Source organism: Athene noctua, chromosome 1 (genome assembly GCF_965140245.1).
Source record: "Athene noctua chromosome 1, bAthNoc1.hap1.1, whole genome shotgun sequence".
Classification (NCBI taxonomy): domain Eukaryota; kingdom Metazoa; phylum Chordata; class Aves; order Strigiformes; family Strigidae; genus Athene; species Athene noctua.
The window spans coordinates 39,860,404-39,888,099 of record NC_134037.1 but is presented as its reverse complement, the minus strand read 5'-3'; the positions used below and the strand labels follow the sequence as shown (position 1 = coordinate 39,888,099).

The 27,696-nt window shown below is 42.0% G+C and overlaps 2 protein-coding genes across 3 annotated transcripts in view; one reads left to right on the top strand and one right to left on the bottom strand.

Moving 5' to 3' along the window:
• The window catches only part of DOP1A (DOP1 leucine zipper like protein A), a 68,471-nt gene extending 54,549 nt beyond the window's left edge, over window positions 1–13,922 (bottom strand). The window contains exons 1-2 of the mRNA XM_074895957.1: window positions 13,857–13,922; window positions 1,243–1,434 (exon numbers count right to left, since the gene is read on the bottom strand). Of these exons, the coding sequence (XP_074752058.1) occupies window positions 1,243–1,380 (138 nt within the window). The 5' untranslated portion in view covers window positions 1,381–1,434; window positions 13,857–13,922. The remainder of the gene's footprint in view (window positions 1–1,242; window positions 1,435–13,856) is intronic.
• Window positions 13,923–19,109: 5,187 nt separating this feature from the next.
• UBE3D (ubiquitin protein ligase E3D) overlaps window positions 19,110–27,696 on the top strand; it is a 94,618-nt gene continuing 86,031 nt past the window's right edge. For both annotated transcript variants that reach the window (XM_074922707.1, XM_074922699.1), the window contains exons 1-3: window positions 19,110–19,210; window positions 19,754–19,956; window positions 22,083–22,173. In XM_074922707.1, coding sequence (XP_074778808.1) covers window positions 19,149–19,210; window positions 19,754–19,956; window positions 22,083–22,173 — 356 coding nt within the window. In that variant the 5' untranslated portion in view covers window positions 19,110–19,148. The remainder of the gene's footprint in view (window positions 19,211–19,753; window positions 19,957–22,082; window positions 22,174–27,696) is intronic.

Below are 27,696 nucleotides of genomic sequence, written 5' to 3'. Positions count from 1 at the left end.
ATCAACACATTAAGAAAAACAGCACAAAACAAGTCAAACATCCAATGCATATTTTATTAACACGAACATGGTCCCTAAGACACAGCACATACCTAAGTTACAACACAAGAAAAAAAACTTTCAAGATTCACCATGGAGCTTTTTCTTTGCAATGCCTTTCACTTGTACACTTGCTATAGATGGAATTGCCACATTTAAAACTTGACTTGTAATGGGCTCCTTAATTACCAGCTTATCCGTTTCATTTTATTCATCCTTTTGAGGACAAAAATTGCTATCTCCATTTGTTAAAATCAACTGCCAGTAGCTCAAAGAGGAGGACTATTAAACTGTGGGTGGTGAGCACAGGACAACTTTAAGAAACAGTCACAGAGTGAGACAACATACAAAACTTTACCACTGCCTGAAACCATACAATCACTTCAGGACTGGAACGTTAAGAGTTGCATTTACATCTTTAGGTTTTTATTTCCTAATATCATAGCCTTCACTTTGTATACATGTACAGCAAGAACTGTTACAATCAAAAAAATGAAAGAAATAATGGCAGTTAACACAAAGACATGATGTCATTGACATTGCCAACTATAATGCATTCTTGACTTTCCACAAAGTTTAAAGGATGGAATCTAAATGCTTTAGACCTGTCATTTTCTATGCCAAATTCTGCAAAGCCTCACATTGGTAAAATGTGTGTGTGTAAAGGAAACTATGACCCTGACTGGAGATCCCTAGAAACAAAAAGGACTGATTAGAACAAGATTTTTATGGATATCAAAATCTGTACTCATTTGTAAACTGATATTAAAAATGACAATGATACTACACATTCAACTTATTAACTCTTAAATCAGAATGATAACATTCTCTGGTCAATGAATTATCCAAGCCCCATTTTATAACTCATGCTTCATAAAATATTGCTGACATTTATACTAGCTACTATTTTTCACATTATTTCAATAAGATTGAATGACATTAGAAGTAAATGTTAGTAATAAAAAAGATGTTGCATTTATTTCCACTAGAAATGTAAATAACTTTTCCTTTTACTTAGAATTACAAAGTGTTCAACTGTAAGTCTCAAAGGCATCTGTTTGATTTGTTTGCTCCTTGCACACAACCAACATTTGGTTTAGACTGTTAAATATTTGCAAGAATCTTACATTGCATTTCTGTATTTTTACAGTAGTTCCCTTTGTCAGTTCCTGAATCTTTTCCAAGAGCACCTGCCAGACGTACCTTGTTTAGCTTTCCAAGTGCTGATATTAAATCTGCCCATTCACTGGAATATTCAAAGTTCTTCAGTGCTTTGTCAACAGCTGCTACATAGTTTCTGTACTTGGAATCAGTCAGTAGCTCCAGCTCCTCTGTGTTCATCCTCCCACAGTGTCCCCACTAGAGACTAGCTTGCAATTCATGTACAGACATTACCTGTTCAAAACAAAAAATAAAAAACCCCCAAAACTATTGTTTCCAAATACTTATTAAAACAATTTTGTATAGAGCGCTACATTTTCCTCAAAGACATTACAAAATATCAATCTGAAATCAGTGTACAGCATATCCTAAACAAAAGCTAATTGCACACAAATATTTAACACATGTCCAAAACAGTTTATTTGTAATCCAGTCCTGTTTAAAAAAACCCAAACAAATCCCCAAACAAAAATCCCTGAAAAATTAATGCCCTCCCAAAAGCACTCTTTATTCTAAGCAATGCAACAAAGGGATTTTTTTTTTTTCTTTTTTTCCTTGCCTGTATCCATCACCAGAAAAACCCACCTTTCCACAAATCATCTCTTCTGAAAACAGAAGACACTCATCTTTCTGAATCACTCCCAGGCAGAAGACCAGAATGAAGGACACACAATAGTCACACACTATTCAAGAGTACTTTCATGCATCGATATTTCCTTTTACAAGACATGCTATTCTAATTCAGCAATGAACTCTACTTGTTTTTATATTATTATCATCTACGCACAATATGTTTACTAGTGTTCTGCAATCAGAAGCTCTTGCAATTTGCTCTATATATTTTCATTACATGGTAGTCAGTCTACACCAAATAATTAACAGACTCTAGTTCCTCATACTTTTATAGGCCATACACTATTTATTTCCTGAAATTCAATCTCTGTTAAAAAGAAGTATGTTTTTAAAGCTACTTTAATCCCAGGCAATTACAACTCAAACAATCCCACTGTAGCATGTCTATGAAAACAGCAGCTTTTGTGCCCCTTTTAACTGGGGTCTTTTGGGAGTTCTCTCTGATACTTGGCTTCAGAAGACTTCACACTCAGCAGGTGCTCTCTCTTCTGTCTTCATCAAAGGAAAATGGGAAGAAAATTGTGTGAAGAAGCTCAGGCTGAAGCATGTAGACAAAAACACCCAAACAAACCATGGAACGGGGATAAAGAAGCTGTATTCATCAAACTGTCTACCAGGTAGAATAAATAAGAGTCAGGCTGAAAACAGCAGCTTCAGTGAGTCCTTCCAAAACAACTGGAAAACATGACTTGTGGGCCCCTATTCCCAGTGAGCAGCAATATGAGAAAATAGCAGGACAGTTTGAAATGAAAAGAGCCTATGAAATAATAGACCAGAAGAATTAGCAGAAATAAAAAGTGACATACTGATTTCTTTCTGGTGGTTCTATAGCTGGTGGATATAATAAAACCACTTATCTTAAACTTTATGCTGAGCAGAATTTAAACTGGTTTTAGACCTGTCAGGAAAGACTAACAATTCAACTTGTATTACTTCATGTAATAAACACACTCCAGTTGTGCAAGATAGATCAAAACCATAAACACTTTTCTGTCTTTTATGATATAAGATCAATTTAAAATGTTTTATATGGACACAAAAATCTATTTGATTTGTACTATATCCATCCCTTCCTTCAAATAGTGTTCTTCCCAAAATGGCTATGAGGCTGCTATTTAATAACTTTGTCAACAGTTCTCATAGTAAGTTACCACCAACTGAACAACATAAAACCCCATGACTGGTTAGCCACTATTTTCAGCTACCTGAAGGACAGCTCTTTGACATGTTCTTGAAACAGCCCCAAAATCTATGAACTACATCACTATTAGCACTGTTTTACCTTTTCAGCATTCTAAAAGGTAACATGAAGGAGGCTGTACTCCAATATCTCCAAATTATGACAGTAGCAAATCAGGCTCAAAATTTCATGATCATAATCTCAACAAGTTTATCACAGAATGCCCTGGTAGATTTTTGCTCCCTTCTTTTTGTTCCTTTAATTATCAGGTGCTTCTGAGGACAAATTGTTAAGAGCCCATCTTTAATCCTCCCAAGCTTCATTATTTTTAGTGCTAGAAGAACATTTTTAAAGTGTTGCTTCAGTCAGAGACAGTTCACTGCCACTCTGGGTTGTGGAAAGGGACCCTCAAGAACCCTCTCACCCCTCACCTTTCATGCGTGGGTACACATAAGGTGCCAAACAAATCTCTCTTCTGCCATCACATTTATCTTTTCTTCTACAGAACAATCAAAATTCCACAATTAATAATTTTTTTTATTCTTATTACTATCTCTCATATTGCTCATCTCCTGGTTTCTCAACATTGTAAGGAAAGTTTCAAGAAAGTAGAAAAACAAAAAAGGGATGGACAAAGGGGCAGAAAAAGAGCTGGGATAGCAGGAGTGAATAAAAAGGCCAAGAATTACAAACCTTTTGCACTCTTGACTCTGATGGCAGACTAATAATGACAGATTGTCTCCCAGGCAGAACAGAAGTGCAAACCATTACTTAAAAAACATATTCTGGGTGCCAAATTGATAGATTTTGTGATACCCCACTGGCATAAAGAACTTAGATCTCACTTTTTATTTAAAAAAAGTATTATATATGGTTTCATTCTATAATAACCATCTTTCTTTGGATTAAGTCCAGAAAAAGATCAGGTTTGCTTTGAAAAAGCTGTAGAATGCCAACAGATTTCTCAGAGACAGCTGCACAACCACCAATGTCTGATCTCCAAAAGTAAAATAAAGTATTACGAATAAAAAAGAAGAAAGAAGGAACATACAAAAGCAGCACAAATCTCATTTTTCCAGGCACAAAGGACAGAGACAGAATCTGACACAGCAAATAATGCTTTCTGAGTGAAGAAAGCATCAGCATCCTTTTGTTATGCAGCTGAAGCATAAATGCAACCACTTATGGCTGAGTGGAAAACAGGGCTCTGTCTTACTCAAGTGCTTGAAAAACCCAAAAACTGAGAGAGGACTAATTCAGGATTACCAAAGGTTAGACAAAACCAGCAGGAAGACAGGAATAAACAGGTAGCTTGGGGGGGGGCTTACTAACTTATCAGAATATTCTCTTCCTTTTAAAAACAAAAACATTAACAACTTTGAATAACTTATACATTTAGAAAAGTCTATTGCACACCAGCTAATACTAATGAAATTAATCATTTCATTGATATTTACATATATCCATATGTTATCAGTAAATTTAATCATTATGAAGTTTTGTATAGAGAAGTAAAAATATATTGTTTTCTTACTACTCTATCGTTATGGTCTCATTTTTCTTTCTTTAAAAGTTTTATATACTTTGAGGTTACAGAAAAAGAATTAATTTCTTGCATATTTTTCCCCACAGTGAAGAATCTCTATTTTAAACAATGTATCTTCCAAATCATATCAGTAGCCATAATAACACAGAGATGCAGAGAAGATACTATGTAAATATTAAGTATTATTTTTATAAACCTGGTACTATTTTTATTCTAAGATCATTGAAACTACAGGAACACCCATTTTTACTAGCTCTCATACATAAAAATATACTTGTCCTACAAAGCTTACTTTTTGTGTAGAATGAAGACTTCCCAAAATATAGTTTTTAATCTTCTCTTGTTTGTATCATGTATTCTTAATGATACTTTCCTTTCCATCTGTAATTAAACTGATATTTGAATACGATGTTAAAGCTTAGCAATGTCTATCTCATTTTTTCATGGTTTACTACTTTGAAAATGAGATAAATAATAAAATATGATAGATCAAAATAATTGAAAAATAGCATTTTCTGCCACACCATCAAACAGCCCAAAGGATAAAAAAATTAATTTTACCATTCCACAATCATCATTTAGCATGAGGGCCAACTCTCCCTGGAAGACCTTTATTTATCGAAATACATGAAGCGCACCATTCTTTGCTTGTGTTGGGTTTTTTTGCCTTTTGGTATACCTAAAGAGATGAGACAAGCCTCTCAGACTGAAGGTTCAGCCACTCTCATGAGTCTGGACATAGGTAATCATTGACCTGTTACATAACCATGCCTCTTTTTAATGGATGACAAAAAGCAAATGGGGGTGTCTGAGCAGAAAGCTTATTATGAATGAGGAAGAAACTACCCAAGAAGTGCTATACATTTTCAAACTATTTCATAAAACCATATTTAACTCATGCGTGATTGCAGAATTAGGTCTCGATGCTTACTGCCTTCCACTTCATCTTCTCATGGGGTCTAAAAAATAGACGCTGCAGAATTCAGGATATACCTGGATGCCTATAGTTGTGATTTAGGCCTAGCCAGTGACTAAACACCACACAGCCACTCTCTCATTTGAGTGAGAATAGGAAAAAAAGAAAGTAAAACTCGTGGGCTGAGATGAGAACAGTTTAGTAAATAAAATATAATAACAACGATAATAAAAAATATAACAATAATAAAATTTAATAACAACAACAATAAGAGCAATGAAAAGGGATATAACAAAAAAAGAGAGAGAAATAAAACTGAAGGGAAAAAAACCAAACAAGTGACACAATTACTCACCACCCACTGCCCAATACCCACAGCCCCCGAGCAGTGATCAGCCCCTCCTGGCCAACCCCCCCCAGTTTATATGCAGAGTATGACATTCTGTGGTATGGAATATCCCTTTGGCTAGTTCAGCTCAGCTGTCCTGGCCGTGCTCCCTCCCAGCTTCTGGTGCACCTGCTTGCTGGCACAGGATGGGAAACTGAAAAAAAAATCTCTAAATTGGAATAAGCATTACTTAGCAACAACTAAAACATCCATGTGCTATCAGCATTATTCCCACACTAAATGAAAAACACACTGTACCAGCTACTAAAGGCAAATTAACTCTATCCCAGCCAAAACCAGGACACCTGTAGAGTCTTCAAGTAACAACTCTGACAAGGAATGAAGTCACCAGGGGCTGTGGATCTCCTTTTGCTGGGCGTTGTGTATAGCATGTTCACAGAGAAGCCTTCAGTTCCCTTCATCAATGAGGCGGTACTAGTTTTCCTCTGAGTTATGTCAAGATGATAGTGCTACAGTGGTGTTTTCCACAGCAAATGCTCATCCTTCACAACTCATGTGCCTAAGAGCCTTCTGTTTCACATCAACACCAAACCTGTTTAAGAGGTTCCAAATGTTTTTCACTGAGGCTAAAGAAACTTGATTAAGAAGAACAACAGCTTCATCAACACTTAATAAAAGCAGCTTTCATCTAGATTCTGTCTCGACTTAATCACAAGATTATAAGACTTCCCAACGATTCATAATCTCTCAAGTATCTGTTGTACCCCAAAGCTCCTCTTCAGGTTTGGTTTGTTACTGCTCCACTCTTACATTTTTCAAACCTCACAAAATTGCTCTATTTGGCTTCTTCGCAGCAATCTGCAGTACTGAAACGGTCACTTTCTGGTACAGGTCAAGGGGCTGATTGCTATAGAACACAAATCTGCGTATATTGTGTCACTTCAAGAATTTTCAATATCTGTCCCCTGTAAGAACCTGAGCTCATAAACTTGCTCCCTTTGAATTCCTCAGAGTTTCAGCTTTGCAATATTTCAAGGCTTTTGTAAATTGTTTACTGTTTCTACTGTGGCTATGGGATGTACAGTAAAAGAACTAATAGATAATTAGAAAACAGCTGAGAAAAATATCAAATTTCACAGTACTGAGCTATTGCTTTTTAAGTTGTGTGCAGTGCCCACATACCAAGCTGGTAACTGCAGAAACACATTTTTATTTAAATAGACTTAATACAAACACAGATTTGAATACATGGAAAACAGAAGCCTTGTCATTTGGTAATTTATTATGCCTTGCTTCCTCTCAGAAGTATTTAAGAGCATGAATAGCAAAATAAATACTACAAATCCCAGGCTAGTCTGTTAAGATAAAAATCAAATGTTGGAAATACACTATCACCAAAGATAAAGATTTTCCAGTTACAGCTAATTACTCTCTTTCTAACTTGACTTTCTACAGAGTCCTCTTATTTCAGAATTTTTCAAGAAGAGGCATCTCTAATGTCTTCTGAAGAATACAAACCATTTGAGCTTGTTATTCTGGTGAAATGCTATTCAGTACAGTAGTGAAAGATGCAAAAAACCCCTTATTATCCAAATGAACAAGACAAAAAAAACAACCCAGACCGTATAATTAACTATAATTAAGCATGGTCTCCTTAATATCCTGCAACAGTATACAGCATTTAATAAGATTTAATATTGTGATTAATAACTTTCCAGAACACTTTTCTACCCAGTCAAAATTCACAAGTGGAAACAGCTTATTATATTTTTTGACAGGAAAAACAACACTGCTTTAAGTGTTCAAAATCCTTTCCATGACAAAATTAAATTAAATCAGCATAACAATCTGTGCATTACCCATACTGGCAACTTCTAAATCAACACGAGACGTTTTCCTGAGATTGATTCTCACTCGAACAAAATTAAATGAGAGAAAACCTATGGCTTGTACTATAGATGTTAGATTAGGCACCCAACTGAATGCACTCCCTCCTGGCTTTAGAATATACAAACTATGTTTATTATTACACAAAAATCAAATTGTCAGTAAAAAGAAACTAAGTACAATTTTTCTTCTTTTGCATATGCAGAAAGTCACAGAAGATAGACGACTGGAATAAAACTGCAAGTCTACCACTGAGCATAGTCTGACAGAAATACAGAATGTTCTTTCTGCTATGGCTGCTTTACGGTATTCCAGACATGAGTTCATAAAGACGAATAAGCAACAAGCTTAAAAATTCATAAGGAACATACAACAAGCTGTCTCAGTAATCAACTTCTCTTGTCACTGTTTAAGAAAACAAATTTATAATTATGAACAATCTCTACAGTATTTGCTTTAGAACATAATTTTTCAGAAGTAAAAAAAGTATCAAATCCATGTCTATCTGTTTATTGGAGGGGAGGAGAAAGAAGTTTACCAGCTCTTGTTGGTAAATACTCGTCTCTTTCAATTGCCTCTTAGAGACTAGGGTGACATTTTAATCCCTCTACTCCTATTTTATTACATCTTTTCAACAGTTAATAGGTGAACTACAAAACAGTTTGATATACCAGACAAATTTTGATTTTGGGCCCAGATCCACCAACAGAATTCTACTGATTCTTTTCTTTCAGCCCTTGTGCACTGTGCCCGCATGCTACTCAGGACTGTCCTACTGTTTGTGGCAAAGCACAAGGAAAAAAGCAGCCCTGTTCAATACAAGGATCTCAAAGCATTGCTGTAATAAAGCGATAAAAGGTTTTCTCTGTTCAAATAAACTTCGGCTTAATGCCAAGTAATTATTCTAACCACATCTAACAGTTAAAAATTAATTTAAAAAATCTGAATAAAGCAAACTAAAAATGTATTAGCCAATGAAAGCACTGTAGTGGCATACAACAGCTGCTCAAGTAACAATGTAATATTTTAACAGACATCATCTTTTCTAGAGTTAAGTCCTCTTGCACTACAGCAGTGCTAAAATCTTACTTACACTAAAGTTTCGACTTTTAAAATATCATATTCTTCTTGAAATCAAATAATTCAGATTTAACAGATATGAAATTATGTCACTCAGTAAATGAAAAACTATGATTTGCATCTTCTTTATTGTAACTCAGGTCAACCATTAACTGAAAATATTTTCTTCCTGAAATAATATTTTCCCATGTTCTTCTCTTTCTAGCAACAAACTATTCCTGAGTTATCTACTATAACTTGATCAGCATGTATTTTACATCTAATAAAATATTCAACAAAACTCCAGATATCCACTTTTATTTTAAATTATGCAAAATATCAGGTTTTATTAAAAAGCTAATGGCAATTTAAGTCAGAATAACACAACAGAGAGAAAAATAGGGACATGCTTCCTGGAATTTATGGTTATCCTTCAGTGCCCACTTACAAGTACTTTTATTGTCTCCTCCTTCCCTTTGTTGATCACTGTCTTTGAACAACCAATATTTCAACCTAGATCTAGAACTGGTCACTATTTCCTTCTTATTCAAATGATACATTTGAAGGAAAACAAAAATCAAATCACACCACCTAGAATTTAACCTGCACTCTTTTGACATGTTCGCAGAAGGTTTCCTCAAACTTTACTTCATCTCAGCTCACAGAGTTACCATCTTTATACCCAATTTAAATTATAGCAGCAATGAATATGTCAAAGAAATGTAAACAAGCTGGGTAAAGGCATTTTTTTAATAATCTTCATTTCAGTCTCCAGGATGACATCTCAACAATCCCAAATGCAGAATATAACATTTGTGTTTTGGGCTTGGGTTTGTTTGTGGGTTTTTTTTAATAAAAGAAAGGTAACCTCCTGGAGTCAACCATTCACTTTGACAATGCAAAGCCAAACAAAACCACAAAATCCTTACTCAGAAATTAAGTATAAGATTGTATATAGTGTATCACATACTGTTCCCTGAACCAAAACAAACTGTTGCCATGCTGAAAAAGGTTGACTTGTACCCTGGGCTGGTAAGGCCTTTTTCAGCTATCCACAATTAAACCTGAATATCACACACAGTTAGCAGTTTCCCCACCTTCGTAAAAAGATCCTGAGACTGCACATTAGAAATAAGGTTGTTTGGATTACTCTAAACAGAATATGTAAAGGTATGTATCCAGCATAGCTAGATCTGTGGTAACCACAAAAGATGGGTGGGTTGGAAAAATCATTAGCAAAGAGAAAATGAACATGTTCTGGTGTGAGTGCAACTGCACCCTCCCCATGGCTTCTGTACCTCCTGCCAGCACCACACGCTTTGCAGTGGAACTGACCATCTCCTGCACACCAACTAGGCTTTGAGGCTACTGCCCTCTCTCTTAAGGAAAGATCGATCAGCAAGTACACGATTTCAGATAGTTCTCTCCAGGTGTCTGAGCACAGTAACAAGGCAAGCTTTCTAAAATAAACTGCAATTTATTTTAACTTGTGCATGTTTCAGCTTCATGCCTTCAAATGGTCGCTCTCTGAAAACAATTCCTTTTTAACTATGTGGCACTCTTCTGATCTTTTCCAAGCACTTACTGAAGGAAAACTTATCTTGAGGTATTCTTTTTCTTTCTTGTTTACTTTTGACTCTCGGCAAACAGGTCAATCCAATTAATATAGTAACTGTTAAACAAAAAAGCCATAGCAAACATAAAAATGAAACCAACTCAAACCAGTATGATTGCGTTTAAACCTAGATTTGTACTACACTTTGTTTTAAAAGAGAGTTTGCCAACTTCCAAATACTTTTCAACTTGGTTGACAGAAAAACGACCTACATGAGTTTCACTGTCTTACGTTATGGTTGCAGAACTCTCCTGTAGTGAGAGAGAAGCCTTGCTTCCAGGGTAATGCTACACCTCCATATTGTGACATCTCTAAATATTCCAATACATGGTTTAACACAGAATCTACCAATTTTTTTTTTTTTTTTAAAAGTGACCTGATAATTTATTTATTTATTCTTTGCTCACAGTAACTTTAAAATTGAAGATTTAGATGAACCTTTTATTCATTCATACGCATCGTTCTAATAATATGTAGCTTCAGGCAAGTTTAACATTCTGTCTCCAAACAGAAACACGTCAGAAGTTCTCATAACCTTATCCTTGCCTTATTGTGTAACTTTTAAAACAATGCATTTGGGCAAGACTTTGTCTAACTTCCTTTTTTACTATACCCTGAGGTCCTGAGATACTACTAATTCACTCATTTCAAATTTCAGCTCATTTCTATCACTTTATTCTGATTTTAATTCTGAAATAGTGTCACATATCATACATATACCTATGCATTATCTAGATTTTGGCTATATTTTGTGATGTGTTGAATTCCACATTTTCTGCAGATGGATTTCAAAGGTATTTGTAAAGTAGAATCATTTTCTGACTGATCTGAAAACAGCGGCTGGACCAAAACTTGTTCACTCTCCATATCCTCAGAAGCAAGCCAGAAAAGACATAAATAAAAGGTATAATTCTCTTTGATTTTTGCAAATGATAATAGAAACCAAATTAGGCAAAGCACCATTCCTCGGCTTTACGTAATTTTTTTATGCTTATATTGAAGAAGTACAAGTTTCTTATAAAAACAGGGATGTCTTGATTAGTGAAATTATTTACTGAGTCTCTTTGGTGCCTTCTTCTCATTTCTTGTTTCAGTTATTGGGGGAAAATGTTTGATCCTTCAATGTTAACCTCTTCCCAGGCTCTCGGAGGGAAACGTATTGCTTACCACTTCTATCTATCATTCAACTTATTTTCAGCTACAACTCAGGGCAACACAATTATTAATCTGAAAGACAATTTATGTGCATACAAATAAATTACTTCCTTTTTTTATTTCATGCTTTAGCTGTTATCATTTAGTTTGGTTTCTTTTCTATCTCCATTTTTTCTCAACAATGTTCAAAACAGGTTTTTTTTACAACATACTTCATACCTCTTCTTCTGTTCTGTTCTCTACAGAATGCATATTTAATATAATATGGCTCCATCAAAGTAAAAAAAAAAAACAAAAGTAGAATAGTAATCAGCATTTTTGGTCAGCCCAGCCCAAGCAGTCATTCCTAGCAAAGCAAGACACTAAAGCCGAAAAGCAGTAACTCTGTCCAAGAGAAGTAAGCCAGTGATGAACACATGGAAGCGTCCTCCCCTTATTCAAATGGAGAACAATGGGAGAAGAACACAGGCTGAACCCACTTACCAGACAGACCGCATTCTTATCCGTGTAGCTTGCTGTGCGTGCGGTATTTCCAGTGGTCAGTGCAGCATGACAGTATTTTCACACAAGAAAGGCACTACCAGTATAAACACAGCCTAACTTGTGAACATAACCATTCACTCGAATGCACAGCCACTCCACTAATGGGGAAGACACAGGATAACCTGTCTTTGCAAGATGTTGTTTAAACTTCTACTGTCACAGGTGCTACCAACAAGTTGGGAGAGTAGGACATGCGGTCAGTTCTAAAGGCAGCTTCTCCTTCCCCATCTCTCATGTACAGGCTGCTTAGGAAGTGCCTATTCTCATTTCAATTAAAACAAAACCAGGAATTATACTGTTGACATTCTACCTGTTTTCAAACAGATATTCCTCCACATAACATTCACCCATGTTCAAGAAAAATGACCGTACATTTTGGATAATCAAAATATTTAGACATGACACTATTATTAGACCTGCAAAAGGCCTACTGTATTTCAGCCTGGTTTTGAAGTTACCAGTATTTTTTTTTAAAAAAAAAAAAAAAAAAAAAAAAAAAAAGAAGCAAGCAAATCTAACAGCCAGGCCAGCATAAGGATTTAACACAGACAGACCGAGGCTTGGCAACAAAATGAAAGACTGTGATCTTCAACCTTATATTACAGCCCCTTATTTCCTGCAAGCATCTAGCCCATTACTATTTAGAGTCTTCCCACCACTTCACACATCTATAGCTGGAATTCAGGTATCACATTACACAGTTAACCTGAGAACCATAACACATTCACTACTGCTGCATATAGAAAGATTCAGGATTGTAAGGGTTCTTGCTAATCAGCAGTGAAAATACGAGGGTTGAGTCACCCAGAACAAGCTCATCAAACCCTGCACTCCATTTCCAGTACATTTTATGGTACTTAAGAGGTAAATTGTTCAGGCTTTTCTGGTTGTTATTATTACAAGTATGCAAATGTTACTTCTAAAAGACATTTAACACTAGAAGCCGTCACGTATTTATGCTTTTCAAATATCACAAGTATCACAAGACTTAAGGCCATCCCTGCATCAACAGATTAAATTTAACCCTGCGCTGCACGGACAGCCATATGCCCCCTGTATCCTTCCAAACACCGCACGCAGCAGCTCAAGCAACCAGGAGCCAGCCAACTCGAGCCAGCCAGCCAGGAATCCGACCCAAAAGAGGCCCACAGCCCTTAGACGCTCAAGGTTAAAGCAGGGCGGCTCTGGCAGCCCAACGCCGAGCTTGTTCCCAGGCGGGAAGGGGTCCCCTAAGGAAGCCCCTCCACGGAGGGCGAAATCCGGCAGCGCCCGCGGCGGGTGCCGGGGCGGGAGGGGCGGGGAAGAGGCTCTGCAGCCTCGAATCCCACCTGGGGCCGCTCTGCGCTACGGGGTGGGGGAGCAGCGGGCAGACCGCGGAGCGACAGGCAGCCGAGACAGGTGCCACACACAGGTTAACTAATGCAGAGCAATTAACAGGCTAACCGCTCTATCCAGGCTCCTCGGTACCCGCCCCCCGCTCCCAGGCCAGCTCGGGCCCGGGCCGGCCCTCGTCCTCCCTGACGGTGCCCGCGGCCTGGTAAGGGGTGGGGAGGGGAGAGCAGAGCAGAGGAGGGAGGGCCGGCTCGGCTCCAGGGGCGGACCCCGCTCGGCTGCGGCGCCCTCCCCAACAGAAGCGCAGCGGCGGGGAGGGAGGAGGGGAACGGCTGCCACCGGGCCCTGCAGCCGAGCCGCGCCGGGAGGAGGACGATGAGGAGGAGGAGGAAGAGGAGAAGGAAGAGGCAGAGGAAGGGGCGCCGGGACGAGCGGCGTTACCTGAGCGACCCAGCCGGAAGAGCCCGACCGCCACCGGCACCCCCGCACCGCCCTGACAGCTCCCGGCATGCACTGCGGCGCGCCTCCCCCGCCGCCCCGCGCCGCCGCCCCGCGCCCCCTGGCGGGCCGCGGCCGAAAGGCGCGCGGGGCCCCGCACGGACCCGCCCTGGGTTCGGGGCGGGAACCGGGGCCTTCAGGGGCGCCTGGGGGTGCGCTGAGGTACGCGGGTAGGTGCGCACCTGCGCTGGCGCGGGAGCCGCCCGCCCGGTGTCCACTGCGCGTTGTGCGGAGGAAGAGGTGGCGCCGCGTGTGGAGGTTCTCGGGCCTCGCCGATGGGGCCCTCGTCGTGCCACAGAGGGAGAAAACGTGCGAAATGGGCACATGCGCACTGATGGAAGTAAAAATAGGGGGCTTATATATGTGCATACGTATTTATTTTGCCTAATCTTTACATCGTTCACAAAATATAGTGCAGGGAAAATAGAAGGAAGGTGGTACTTTAGAAAATACTACTGATTATATTAGTAGTAGTAGTTGTATATATAGTTTTCTCAAATTGGTTGTGATTGGTATGCTGGAGTCCTTCCTACACAGAAAGCTGTGTTGGGTGCCCACATGGACGATATTGGAGGAATTGTTTTTCTGCAAGAGCGATGTTCAAGTGGCCAGTTCCACAGCATGAAGGGTGCAGTTCTTAGACTGCAATCTCTTAGCTTCAAAGTCATCCTTATGGTGCTCAAATTTAAGCAGGCTTCATAGTAGCAAACTTTTATTATGGTTATAAATGACTTAAGCAACTGGGAAAAAAAAAATGTGTTTAGCTTCTGTAATAAATCTTTTAGACTTTGTCTGAAGACAAGTAAATATTTCTGAAATATTGCCAGAGGAAAATCTCATAATATTTATAAATCTTCTACTTGGTGACTTATGTTATCAGCCAACATTTTATGAAGTCTAATTTTATTCTCCAGACTTGGGATAACAATAAAGAGGAAATGCAGTTCCTTTTCTCATTAAACTCTTCCAGGATTCAGTAGATGAGAAACAGTTACTTTATGGAAAGCTGACAACTCCCACTGGTTTTCTGAGGTATTGAGTATGACTGTACAGGTCGTGTATTTCCAATTAAAATGATTCATTTGCAGTTATTTTTCTTTGAAGATACTTAAAAATTCATTTGAGATTTTAATTCTTAACTAGGGTTGGTGGTGCTTTTGAAGCTCTTTAAAATCAGTGATCTTCACAGAAGTGGTGGGACTTTCGGTGGCTAACTACATGACTTCACGTGCTCCTGTGCTGTAAAGCAGTTAGATTTCTAAGCTTTCCCTGTGCTGAATTTAGTAATGGCAGTTACAACTCAGAGCTCTCAAACAGTTCTCTGAAATTGTCTCAACTTTATGTGCAGTGGCAATCAAAAAACCCCCACAAAACATTGTACCTTATCAGGAAGAATATTGAGAACAAGATAGAGGTAGTTGTTTGGTTGCTATATAAAATGCTGCCGCAGCCTCAGATTGATTACTGCATCAGTTCTTGTCTTCACGGCTCAGGAAGGTTGCAGAGGGGTTAGGGAAGGCGCAGAGGAGGGATGGTGCCGCAGCCTCACAGCGAGAGCCATAGTGGCTGGGAGTGTTCAATGTAGAGAGAGAAGGCAGGGGAGAAGATTGATCAAGATTTATGAAATCGTGAAAGATACAAAGTTGTTGTTAAATCCACAGTATGAGAATGAGGAGGCACCTCATGAAAACAGTGGAAGATCGTTCTTGAGGCATGTAAAGAAAATGCTTTGCTGCAAAGCAGATTGTGAACTTCTGGAACGTATTGCCACCAGAGGTTGGGGAGTTGGATGCTCCCCATAGGTTCAAGGAGGCATTATTCATATTGATGTCAAACACATCCGTAAGTGGACACTGAAGGAAATGGGCAGAGATCTACCCTCCAGCATCCCTAATACAGTGAGAGATGCAGGGGAAGTACCAGGAAGCGACCACACTAGGAAGCTCTTCCTAAATAGTATCTCCTTTACTGATGTTCAAAATACTGGGCTAGATGCACCACTGATGCTAGGTGCACTTGCTCTGTAGGACATTTGCCTTAATTTCTGTGTAATGATTTCTCTGCAGAAATGGTGCGAAGCCTGTAATAGACCATTCTGAATAAATGAAGCTCACACCCTGCAAATACTTAAGCTTACTTGTAACTTTGTAGCCTTGTGCAAGCTTTTGTAAAGTCAGGGCCCCAGGCCCTTTTACTATTACTAGGAGAGGATTCCTGTATAATTACACAGATGTTATGTTTGAAGGGTGACCTGCTTGCTCAGAACAAGTTAACCTGTAATATGTAAATTGTGAAGTAATTGGAAATGAAAGCCACCCTGTGGACTAAATAATTTTCTTCCTTAAAAAAACCAAACAACAACAAAATCCCAAAACAACACCCTCAGAACAGCATATAGTGAGCATAGTCTGCATAAGAGAATATTAAATTCATACTTTGTAGAAAAAAATACTTGATTGGGACAGTTTAGCTGAGTATTGTCTGCCATATTTTTCACACAAAATCTAACCTTACTATATCTGCTTTTTTGAGACTCTCCTAAAACAACTGCTTGGTCTTGCCAACTCCAAGGACTAAGATTACTTCAATGTATTCATGTTTTACATGGTATATTCCTATAAAATTAACACATGCGAATCTGCCTTTTTGTTTGAAGCTTTGCAGATCATGTTTTAAAATAAATCTTTGCAATCACAGGAGGTCTTATGACTTTGATAGAAAGTAAACAACATTGCAAAAGAGTTGTTTTTTCCAAAACAATAGCTTCTTTCCTTGGTGTCCTTGAATACATACCGTCAAGAGCCTCTTTCATACTGTGAGGGCAGCATGCTGGATGAAGAATGCAGCAGTGACAGTGCTCATGAGCTAAGGGGCAGTCACACAGGGGTATCAAGGTGGGCTTACAGTCTCTTGATAAAAGACCTCCTGAGAGGCAGTAGGAAGCCTCACCCCCAAGCAGCATATGCCTGTGCCAACAGCCCTTTTGGTATGAGTGTAAAATGACATCAGTCAAGAGCTGGTTGAACTTGGATTGGGAGGAATTCAGACAGACTTGTAATGTTGCAAGAAGGGGTGGAGAGGTGGTTGTTCACAAGGCAGGGAGTGGGTGGTGGTGCTGTGAGATGCCACAGGACAGTCCCCAGCACTGAGCCTGCCCCTGGTTCACCAGAAGCCTCTGCTCAGGCAGAGCTTCTTAGGCATGGTGAGTTGACCCCAGCCAGCTGCTAGCTCACTGCTCCACAGGGGGACAACCAGAAGAGCAAAAGCAAGAGAAATTGTGGGTCAAGATAATGATGGTTTATTAAGTGAAGGAACAAGGTAAAAAAACCCCCATACAATCACTCACCATCTCCCACAGGCAGACTGCTGATGCCCAGCCAGTGTCCGAGCAATGGCTACTTTGGAAAGACTATGCTCTCAGTTTTTATTGTTGAGCATGATGTTATGTGCTTTGGAATATCTCTCAGGTCAATTTGAGTCAGCTGTCCTACCTCTCCCGAGCCTCTTCCCTGCCTCCACCCTGCTTGCTGGGGGGAGTAGAGTGAGACACTGAGAAGGCCATGACAGTGTGCAAATGCTGCTCAGCAACAGCTAAAACATTTGTGTGTTATCAACGCTGTTTGGCCACAAATCCTAAGCATGGCATCATATGAGGTGCTGTGAGGAAACTCCATCCCAGCCAGACCTAGTAGGGGGGCTACAGCTTCAGGGGCCTGGGGCTGCAGGGGCCACCCTGCAGAGGTGGTGCCCTTGCTTGCTGGATGCGTGCAGTGGTGAGGAGTCATTGCCAATCCAAGGACCTTGAGGAGCAGTCCAGCAGACTGCGCAGTAACAGGGAAGATGAAAAAGAGTTTGACAGGGTCTTCCCAGAGACCCTGCAAAAGTGACAGCCCAAACTGCACAGAAAAGGGGCAGCTAGAGACTGTGGTTGGATGTAGTGAAATTGAGGGTTTCCCATGATGGGAAAGGCTGGAAGCTTGTGACATCTAGAAGCAGGAGGACAGCTGTTTCTCCATCTGCAGATCTGCAACTGGAGTATAGGCTCCATGCCCTGGTAGAAATGATGGGAGAAAAGCTTATCACAGTTGGTCAAGCCTGAACCACACAGGAGCACCTCCAAGAGAAAGTGGTGAAGGAGAGCAATGAGTGATGAAGGAGATCCCCTGCTGTGAGGGATGGAGGACCCTGTCTGCCAACCTGACTTGCTGTCTGGGTTTTTTGCTTGCTAGGAGCTTGGATCTAACACGTTGCAAGAACACTGCTGAGGCTCGCCCATGCCTCAGCCTACTACCCCTGACTGCTTGTCCACATGAGCACCAATGATACCGTCCTCTCTGTGAAGCAGCATCTTGGGTATGTGGAGCTCTTGTATGGGCTGGGCAATAGGCTGGGTCAAAGGTTGTCCGTCAGGATCAGAAGAGAAGCCAGTGAGGGTGACACCTTGGTGGGCGCATTACAGACCACCCAGTCAGGATAAAAAAAGTGAATGAAGTCTATTGATACAACCCAAGGGAGTCTCTGTGTCACAAAGCCTGGTTATCATGGGGACTGCTGCCCCTGGGAAGGATGAGCCCTCAGCACCAGTAGAGACCAGGAGTGCCTGGCTGGGGAGCAGCTGTGTGGGGAAGTCTCCAGGGCAGTGAGCTGAGCTGGCTCTGGCGGCAACGAGGGCCAACACTGTCCTGGAGCGGAACCCATAGATCAAGGAGACTGATTATGCCCCATTACTTGGCATGTGATAGGCCACACCTAGAGACAGTGCCCAGTCTTCTCCCCATGCCCCTTGCAGGGAAAGTGTCTGTTAACAGTACGATTGGGGCTGGAGCACTGTGAGGTGAGATGGCTTCGAAGGGGACCCAACCACAGCCCCCAGCGCCTGTGGGGACGTGCCTGAGAAGACAGACCCAGGATCCTCACAGTGGAGGTGTGGCAGGAGGACAGGAAACGACAGGCAGTTGTTGACACCCAGGAGGTTCAGGCTGGGCTTAAGAAAAGCCCGTGAGGCCAGCCGAGCCTTGGACTGTGCGGGCCTCGACCTCGGGGCTTCGGGACCCGGTGGGACCCAGGCCTGAGCGCCCCGGCCCGACGCCACAGACAGGGCGCGGAGAGGCCGGCGACCACCGCGCGGCGCCGACCTGCAGGGGGCGCTGTGGCGGGCGGCCGCACCGCGCCTGCGCCGGCGGAAGAGCGGTCGCTTCCTGCGCGTTGGCCGGCGGCGGTGCGGCCAGGCCCGGCATGGCGGGGGGGTTCCTGCTGGAGATCAGGCGGGGGACGCAGAGCGCCTTGCTGGTTATCCGGTAGTGCGGGGCGCTGCCTGCCTTCCGCTGCTCGGGCCGTGCGGAGCGGCCGGTGCCGGCGGGGGAGGCGCAGGGCGCGGCGCTGGGGCGGGGGTCTGGCTTTTAGCTTCCCTAGCCTTAAACGGGGGCGGGAGCGGGTCACGTACCGGCGCCTTCCCTTGTCCCTCCCTTCTCGTGCAACGCGGAAAAGCCCGAGTTACTGTCCAAATAAACGCTTCCTGAGAACGGTGGCTTATTTCGCTCGATTCCTCCCCACGCCCGCTGGGGACACCGGTTTACCGCAGGGGTCTCGGGGCCGCGGGGGAGCTGCAGGCCAGTCCCGGGCTCGGTCCACCCGGGCCGTGGGCTCGGCGTCCCGCGCCCCCTCACGCCGCCTTCGCGTCGCGTCTCCAGCGGGCGCTGAGCGTGTGGGGCGAGCCGCAGCCCGGCTCCTGTGCCGCAGCGCCGAGGTCCCGCTCGGCCCGCTGTGGCCTGCGCGCACAGAGCGGCGGCTCGTCCTGACGCCTCCTTTCGGAGGTTAAACCCGTCCGTTTGCGTCCCCAGCGAGGCGGACCTCCCGAGCCGGCCGGTGGATGTCTCGGTGGCCGCCGACCGCCTGGAAGCGAGAAGCGGCGGGAGCTGCGAGGCGGCGGCGCTGCCGGCAGGGGTCAGGCTGGCCCCGTCCTCCTGCCGCGGCCTGCGCCGCCTCCCCGGAGAGGGCCTGCACCTGCGCATGCGCCTGCGCCGCCCGCCGCCGCCGCGCGCCGGTAAGCCGGGGCGGACCTTTGCTCCAGAACCGGGCTGCTTCGCTCAGGCTGCCCTGAAACCTTACGGTTTTAAGTGACGTGCGGACAGGGACTTTAAAGGATACTTTCCGCAGCACAAAAAAACCCAGCACAAAACCCCCAAACAGCTGGAAGTTCGTGGTTTGCATTGTTAGTCTAGTAGAAAGCGACAGGACAAGAGGGAATGGCCTCAAGTTGTGCCAGGGAGAGTTCAGACTAGATACTAGGAAGCATTTCTTTCCAGAAGGGGTTGTTAGGTGTTGGAATGGGCTGCCCGGGGAGGTGGTGGAGTCCCCATCCCTGGAGGTGTTCAAGAGTAGGGTCGATTTAGAGCTTAAGGATATGCTGTAGGTGGGAACTGTGCTAGGCGAGCGGTTGGACTAGATGATCTCCAGGGTCCTTTCCAACCTAGATGATTCTGTGTATTCTGTGTATATGCTGTCACTTTTTCTAAAAGGCTCTCTTTAGCTCTGAACTGAAGACTCAAGCAAGAACTGATGAGATTTAATAAAATTGTCAGTTTAAAAAATCCAAAGTGCAGAGTGGTGTAGTGAAAGGGAAATGTGGTTGCTGAGGACGTGTTTTGTGTAGGAGTTTGACAACTGCTCTCAGTTCCTCCCCCATGCTTTGCCATATTACATCAAAATTGTTTTCTTTCCCTCCTATTTCATGTTTCGCAGCTGAAAATGTGGTAATATCATTTGTCCAGGCTATCACGGTAAGGTTGTCACTGACCACTTAGTTATAAAGGGTTGTGATTCTGTGTTGGGGCTTGTTCGCACAGCGTCAGTTTGCAGAGGCTGGTGTTGCAGGTAACATCTGTAAAGTTACCTTCTTTATTTCCATCATGATAATTCAGGTCTAGGTTGTGATTGCACAGTTAGAAAGCCTGGTAGTATAGCTGGTGCTCTGCTTTATTCTAGCATCCAGGATCAGTGTATTTAGATTCATTTAACAGGGTGTGGCACAGAAAGATACATTAAATAACACAATCCTGTTATTCTGTGGTTTTAAAGTAGAAATGACCGATAAAGTACATGATGTGCAATAATGGCTTCAGTACCAGAAATGTGTTAGAATACTCTTGATTTTATGTTATGCTGATGTTGTAATTATATGCTTTGACAATTCAATTATATAAAAATTATTTAGTGTGTCTTATTAATGAGGTATGCTTCAAAAGATCAAAGATGAAGTTTTGAAAATTTAACTTTGAAAGTTGTACCAGTGAAAAACGTATATGTGAACCAGATGGTAATCGACATATATATTGGATAACCTTAGTTAGTCTTTAATGTTTTATGTTAGTGTGCAAAACTCTTATTTGAAATTCTGGAATCCTTTAAAGTACTTTTCATTTGTGGTTGCAACCTAAATCTTAAATACTGAATGCCACTGCTGAGAATACACTTTGAGTCTTGAGTCTGAGAAAGTGGGCAATACAAAACATATTCATACACAGAGCTAAGCTTACAGTTTTAGTTTTCTTCCTCTTAATGCTATTTGATAATTTGTGGAGGCTTTTATAGCTTCTTTTCTAATATGGAAAAGTTGTCTGAGCTGGCTTTTGTGAGACTGCTTTTTCTTTGCTGGCCTGCAGAGGGTATTGCTCACTATCTATTCCTCGAGTGGTGCCACAGTGGCTGGTATCTTACCTGCCTGAAAATTTAAAACTAGTGCCCTCTCTTACCTCCCCCCCCAACTATTTTGTGTTACATATTAGGATGTACCCTCATATTGCAGAAACACTGATTAGCAGAAATATCATTACAAAAGAGTGGCACTGTATTTTAATTTATACAATCTCTCTCTAATGATATTAATATTTCAGCTCTCCCTGTGGAGAGGATTTGCACCTTTAAAATAATTATTCACATATATAATTCCTACTCAGCAATATAGGGTATGAGGTGGAGATGGCAAATTTTTTTTTAAATCTAAGTACTTGGCTTCTATAGGTAACTCAATTAAGGTTTTAAGTATCAGCATTTGCCTTGTTTGTTAGATGCTTATCTTTTTTGATTTGAGATATTTGGCAGGACATTTCTGTACAGGTGACTGAAAATTTTACACAGTTTTGAAGATTAATATGTCTTCTTTATCTATAGATTTGGGGGTTACTTTGTCGGAAAACCTGAAACCCCAGAAGAATTATGTCTTTTACTGTCAATCCTGTGGTGACATCATAGTAAAAGACCGGTGAGTACTGCGGTGTCTTGTATTTATAGCAATAAATGCCATAGTGATTGATATTTGTGTTATTTTGTGTACTTAGAGAGACAGCTAAAAGGCATTTATTTTTAAATTGATAGATGAAAACATTTTTGAAGCACTACGGGTAACTAAAAAGCAAGATCACCTGAAACAGTTTTTTACTGTTTTTATTCATTTGCTTCTTGATTTCAGTCTGGCTGGAGAGTAGAAGTACTTTACAAAGGAAGTTTGGTGCATTGCCCTGAAAGCTGGGAAATCTGGATTCTTTTCCTGCTTGTCTGCTATGCTTTGAGTGAGACATTTCCTTTTGTAGCTAGACTTCCTCATGTTTCTGCTTTGAGATCTGTGCTTTTTGGTCATACAGAATCTCTTTGCACGCATCATAACAGCTTCTGGTTTTGCTGTACAAACAAAAGCTGTAACATTTTGGCCTGAAAATATTGCAAATGTTCATAGTTTTCACTGATTTAAAAAATACTCAGTAGTTGACATCTTTGCTATGTTGAAGGGATTAAAACTGAAAGAAGTCTAGACTTCTTTCTTCCTCTACATTTCAGGGATCCTCTTTAGTTCCGCTCAGTCTCTTACGAACTCCCTTCTGTCATCATGCCATAGTTACAGAATGGCTGTTCAGAATGGGGGGGTTGACCACAGATCCCTTCTATCTGTTAACAAAGCCAACCTCCACATAGTTCAAGGATGCTGAATTTTGGAAACAGAGGAAATGTTTCTTAGCTGTGTGACTTGGCCTTCCTCTCTGTTCCTTACAAAGTCTGCAGAGTGAATGAGAATTTTAATAAAAAGCTGCTGCATTTTCTGGCTCTTCTGATGAACAATTTTGACAGCTTCATCTGGATTTATAAGAATTGTTAGAGATGCACTTGTAGCCTTTTATGATCCGTGTCTCTCCTATTACTCAAAATAGTAATATGAATGTGGTATATTCTGTAAACTCCTTTTACTTTCTTGACATACATATGGATATATGGCTGACTTGAATGTGAGTGAGGATTGCCTAGCTTTCTCTTCTGAAATGCCTCATCAGAAAGTCTAGTAATAACTCTTATTTTGACACATTTGTAGAGTAACGAAACTTCTAATTTCTAGTCAGTAACATTTTATTTCAAAACATATTGCAGTTTTATATTTTCATCTCTGAGTGGGTGTTTTCCTGAATTTCAGTGCACTAAATTCATATGTATAGAGTTTACGTCTTCTGGTTCTGCATCCTATAACATAATACGGTCAGAATTTTTGAGAAAGAAAAAAACCGACATGTTCATGGCTCTTTGCTTGGCATTTCTCCTTGCAGGGAACCTCTGAACCCTTTGAATATTATCACTAAAAAAATTTTAAGACAAAGGTAAAAGAGGGGAGCTGCCCGTGTATCCAACACCTGTTCCAGCACTTCCAAAAGGAAGACAGTAACATAGTACTTTTAGCTACAGAATTTGTGTGTTGGTCTCTCCAGGGAGAGTATGGTAATGGCAACACAGGCGGTGGGATTGAAGGAAAGTTAAAGAACTGTGTGAGGAGGAACTTACTAAAGTGTGAATTACTAGGGAAGGGTCTGTAATAAGAAAAACTTGAGTTCTAGAAAATTATACCTTTGAGAAGAAATGGAAATAAATTGGATTTAATTTAGATAAGGCTGTGGAGAAGATGTGAGACTCTTCCAATATGTAAGAAGTTGCTGCAGAGAAGGTGGCAGTAGTCTTCAGTTGAAGCAAGAGGAATTTAGTTTAAAATGAAAAAAAAAACCCAAACCTATTCTAAAGCTTATTTTTTACTGTTAGAGACTGCATAGAAAGCCATCATTTTAAAGACTAGATTAAGAAATGTTAGGAATGTTTTAAATGTAAGTGATCCTACCTTGATGCGAGAAAATGGACTCTATACAAAATCCTCTGGCTTAGTCTGTTTCCTTTCATGCAGCTGATAGCTTTTCAGAGTTTAGCGTTGTGCTCACTGGTTCTTCTCCATTAAGCTCACATTACCCATATTAGAGGAAGTGATTTGATTTTTTTTTTTTCCTATGATTTAAGAGCTGCAAAGGATTTGGGATACTTTCTTTTTTCTTTCTCACCTTCCAATTAGGTTAAGTGTAGCTCATGTATAAAATAATTCTTTAAGACTTTACTTCTGTCATGAAGAAACTCTTAAAGGCTTATGGTGGGTGGACTGGCTGGATGCCAGGTGAAATGCTGGGGTTTCAACACCAAGCCCCAAATTAAGGTTGACATATGGGTGATTCCAACAGCCCTTCACAAAGGGGGGGTGAGTTTGCCTTTAGGCTTCCCTCCAGGGTGGGGCCGGCCTTGCAGGGAGAGCCATTGGGTAAATGAGCCCCGGGTGTCTGCAGTAAGTAAGCAAAGGTCAGGTGTCCCACTTGGGGATAAAAGCTGGGACCACTTGCAGGCAGGGGCAGTGTCTGTCTGTGAGGTGGATGCACTTTGCAGAGTTTTTTGTTGGGGAAGGACCTCCTGTCTCCCTGGGACTGGGCTCCAGTCAGGTCTGGCTTTTGTAAATGTGGGCTGTGTAGAGATTCAGTATGTGGCTTCCTTGGTCTTACATATTTGGCTTGTTGATTCGGTTGTCTCCCATCCCTTCTATGGGAGACTGCATTTCACCATTTATTCCCCCCATTGTTGGTTGTGTGGTGTCATTGTTGGGGTCAGTGGGATTGATGTCAATTATGTATAATCTGACTGACTTGTTTGTACCTGCGGCGCTCACCCATGTACTGACCCCTTTGTATCAAATACAGTTTGGTTATTGGTTCATCTTTATGCTGGCTGTGTCCTTTATGCTAGGCCTGATAATTGGCAGAACACCAGGTGCCCACCAAAGCTGCTCTATCATTCCCCCTGCTGAGCTGGACAGGGGAGAAGATAAAGTGAAAGGCTCATGGGTTGACATAAAGGCAGGAAGAGATCACTCCCCAGTTACCATCACAGGCAAAACAGACTTGACTCGGAAAAATTTAATTGCTAATCAAGTCAGAGTAGCATAATGAGAAATAAACCTGAAACTTAGAACCACCTCCCCCTCTTCTTCCTGGGGTCAAATTCACTCCCAGCTTCTCTACCTCCTCCCCCTGAGCAGTGCAGGGACCAGGAATGGGGTTGCGGTCAGTTCATCACACACTGTCTCCTGCTGCAAATTCCTCCTCAAGGGGAGGACTCCTCACACTCTTTCCCTGCTCCAGCGTGGGGTTTCTCCCATGGGCAACAGTCCTCCACAAATTTCTCCAGCATGGTCCTTTCCCATGGGCTGCAGATCTTCACCAACTGCTCCAGCGTGGGTCCCTCCTGTGGGGTGTAGTCCTCTAGGAGCAGACTGTTCCAGTGTGGTAGTCCATGGGGTCACAAGTCCTGCCGGGAAGCCTGCTCCACTGTGGGCTCCTCTCTCTCCATGGGTCCACAGGTCCTGCCAGAAGCCTCTTCCAGCGTGGGCCTCCCACAGGGTCACAGCCTCCTTTGAGCATCCACTTGCTCCAGCGTGGGGTCCTCCATGGGCTGGAGGTGGATCTCTGCTCCTCCAGGGGCTGCAGGGGCACAGCCTGATCCAGCACCTGGAGCACTTCCTCCCCATCCTTCTTCACTGACCTTGGTGTCTGCGGGGTTGTTTTTCTCACATATTCTCACTCTCTCTGGTTGCATTTGTGCAGGTTTTTTTTCCTCTTCTTAAATATGTTATCATAGCGGTGCTACTGTTGCTGATGGGCTCAGTCTTGGTGAGTGGCAGTCCTGTCCTGAAGCTGGCTGGCATTGGCTCTGTCGAACATAGGGGAAGCTTCCAGCAGCTTCTCACAGAAGCCACGACTGTAGCTCCCTGCTATCAAAACCTTGGCACGGAAACCCAATAGAAGGCTGAATGTTGTGAAAAATAAATTTTACAAATTGACTCTTAAGCAATAAAGCTTTTCATGAGTCCAAGCATTATGAATTTGTCCTACATAAGTATTCTTTTTAAAATCTGATGGGGAAATCTTCTAATTACACTTCTACATAGATAGCATGGCAATTAACTGTCAAGCTGGGCTGTCCAAGATTTTTTAGTAAGTAAATAAGGAAGTCAGCTGTTAAAGAAATTCAGCTGGGTCTTTCTTCTTTCTTTGATGGAACAGAAGGCTTATATGTTTAAAAGTCTAAAGTCCATTTTACTTCCAGTTTTCAGAATTTTTAGTAGATAGGATGATATTACTGGGTTCCTGGGTATTAGAGATTATTTTTCTTAGTTCAGTCTTATAAGGAGCTTTACAGCCAGATACCTTAGCATGGAAGCGCACCTAAGAATTACGTTGTCATGCAGGACTCTTTTACACTAGTGCCTAACTTCTAGCTTTTTAAAAATAAGTTAATTACCTAGGCTTCCTCTGTTTGGAGACAGAGATCTCCAGAAGGCCATTCAGCTTGACTATATTGGACACTGTCAGAAGGAGAAAGTTTCTCTTAAAGGTCCCAACCTAAGAATTGTTTGTTGCTCTCTGACTATGAAGGTAGCCTAGCTGGCTATCTTAAAGTAGAAACTCAGTTGTTATTAGGAGCAAGACTGGGGAGAAAGTTCCCCTGTTAGCTAGCTTTTATCACTGTATTTAGCAGCCTCAAGTTAGTCAGCATCCGTTAAACTTCATTTCTTTTTTGTTGATTTTTCTGTAAAGCTATGTTTTTATTAGTGTTACATTTTTCCAGTTCTAGTGATCCAGAATATGGCTTCCTGCCTGTCATGGTTTAAGCCCAGAGGACAACAGAGCACCACAAAGCTGCTCCCTCACTCCTTCCCCCTGAGGGCTGGGGAGGAGAAAATAAAACAAAAGGTTCGGTGATTGAGACAAGGATGGGGAGGGATGACTCACCAATTATGGTCATGGGGGCAGACTCAATTGGGGAAGAGACAGAACATCAATTTAATTTGAAAACCACCACCACCACTTAATTTACCAATCAGTCAGAGTTGGACAGTGAGAAATACAAACAAATCTTAAAAAAAACTTCACCCCACCCCTCCCTTCTTCCCAGGCTCAGCTTTGTTCCTGATTTCTCTACTTCTTCCTCCTGAGTGGTGCAGGGGGTAGGAGATAGGGTTGTGGTTCATCACCCGTTGACTCTGCTGCTTCATCCTCCTCAAGGGAGGAGGACTCACGCTTTTCCCCTGCTTCAGTATGGGGTCCCTCTCATGGGAGACAGTCCTCCATGAATTTCTTCAGTGTGAGTCCTTCCCATGGCCTGCAGCTCTTCACAAACTGCTCCAGCATGGGTCCCTGCCATGGGCTGCAGTACTCCCAGCAACAGACTGCTCTAGGGCGGGCTCCCCTCAGAGTCCCAGCCTTCTCTGGGCGCATCCACCTGCTCTGGCGTGGGGTCCTGCAGGTGGGCATCTGCTCCCCCATGGACCTCCACAGGCTGCAGGGGCAGAGCCTGCCCTCTCACCACGGGCTGCAGGGGAATCTCTGCTCTGGCGTACCTCTCCCACTTCTCCTCCTTTCTGTCACTGACCTTGGTGTTT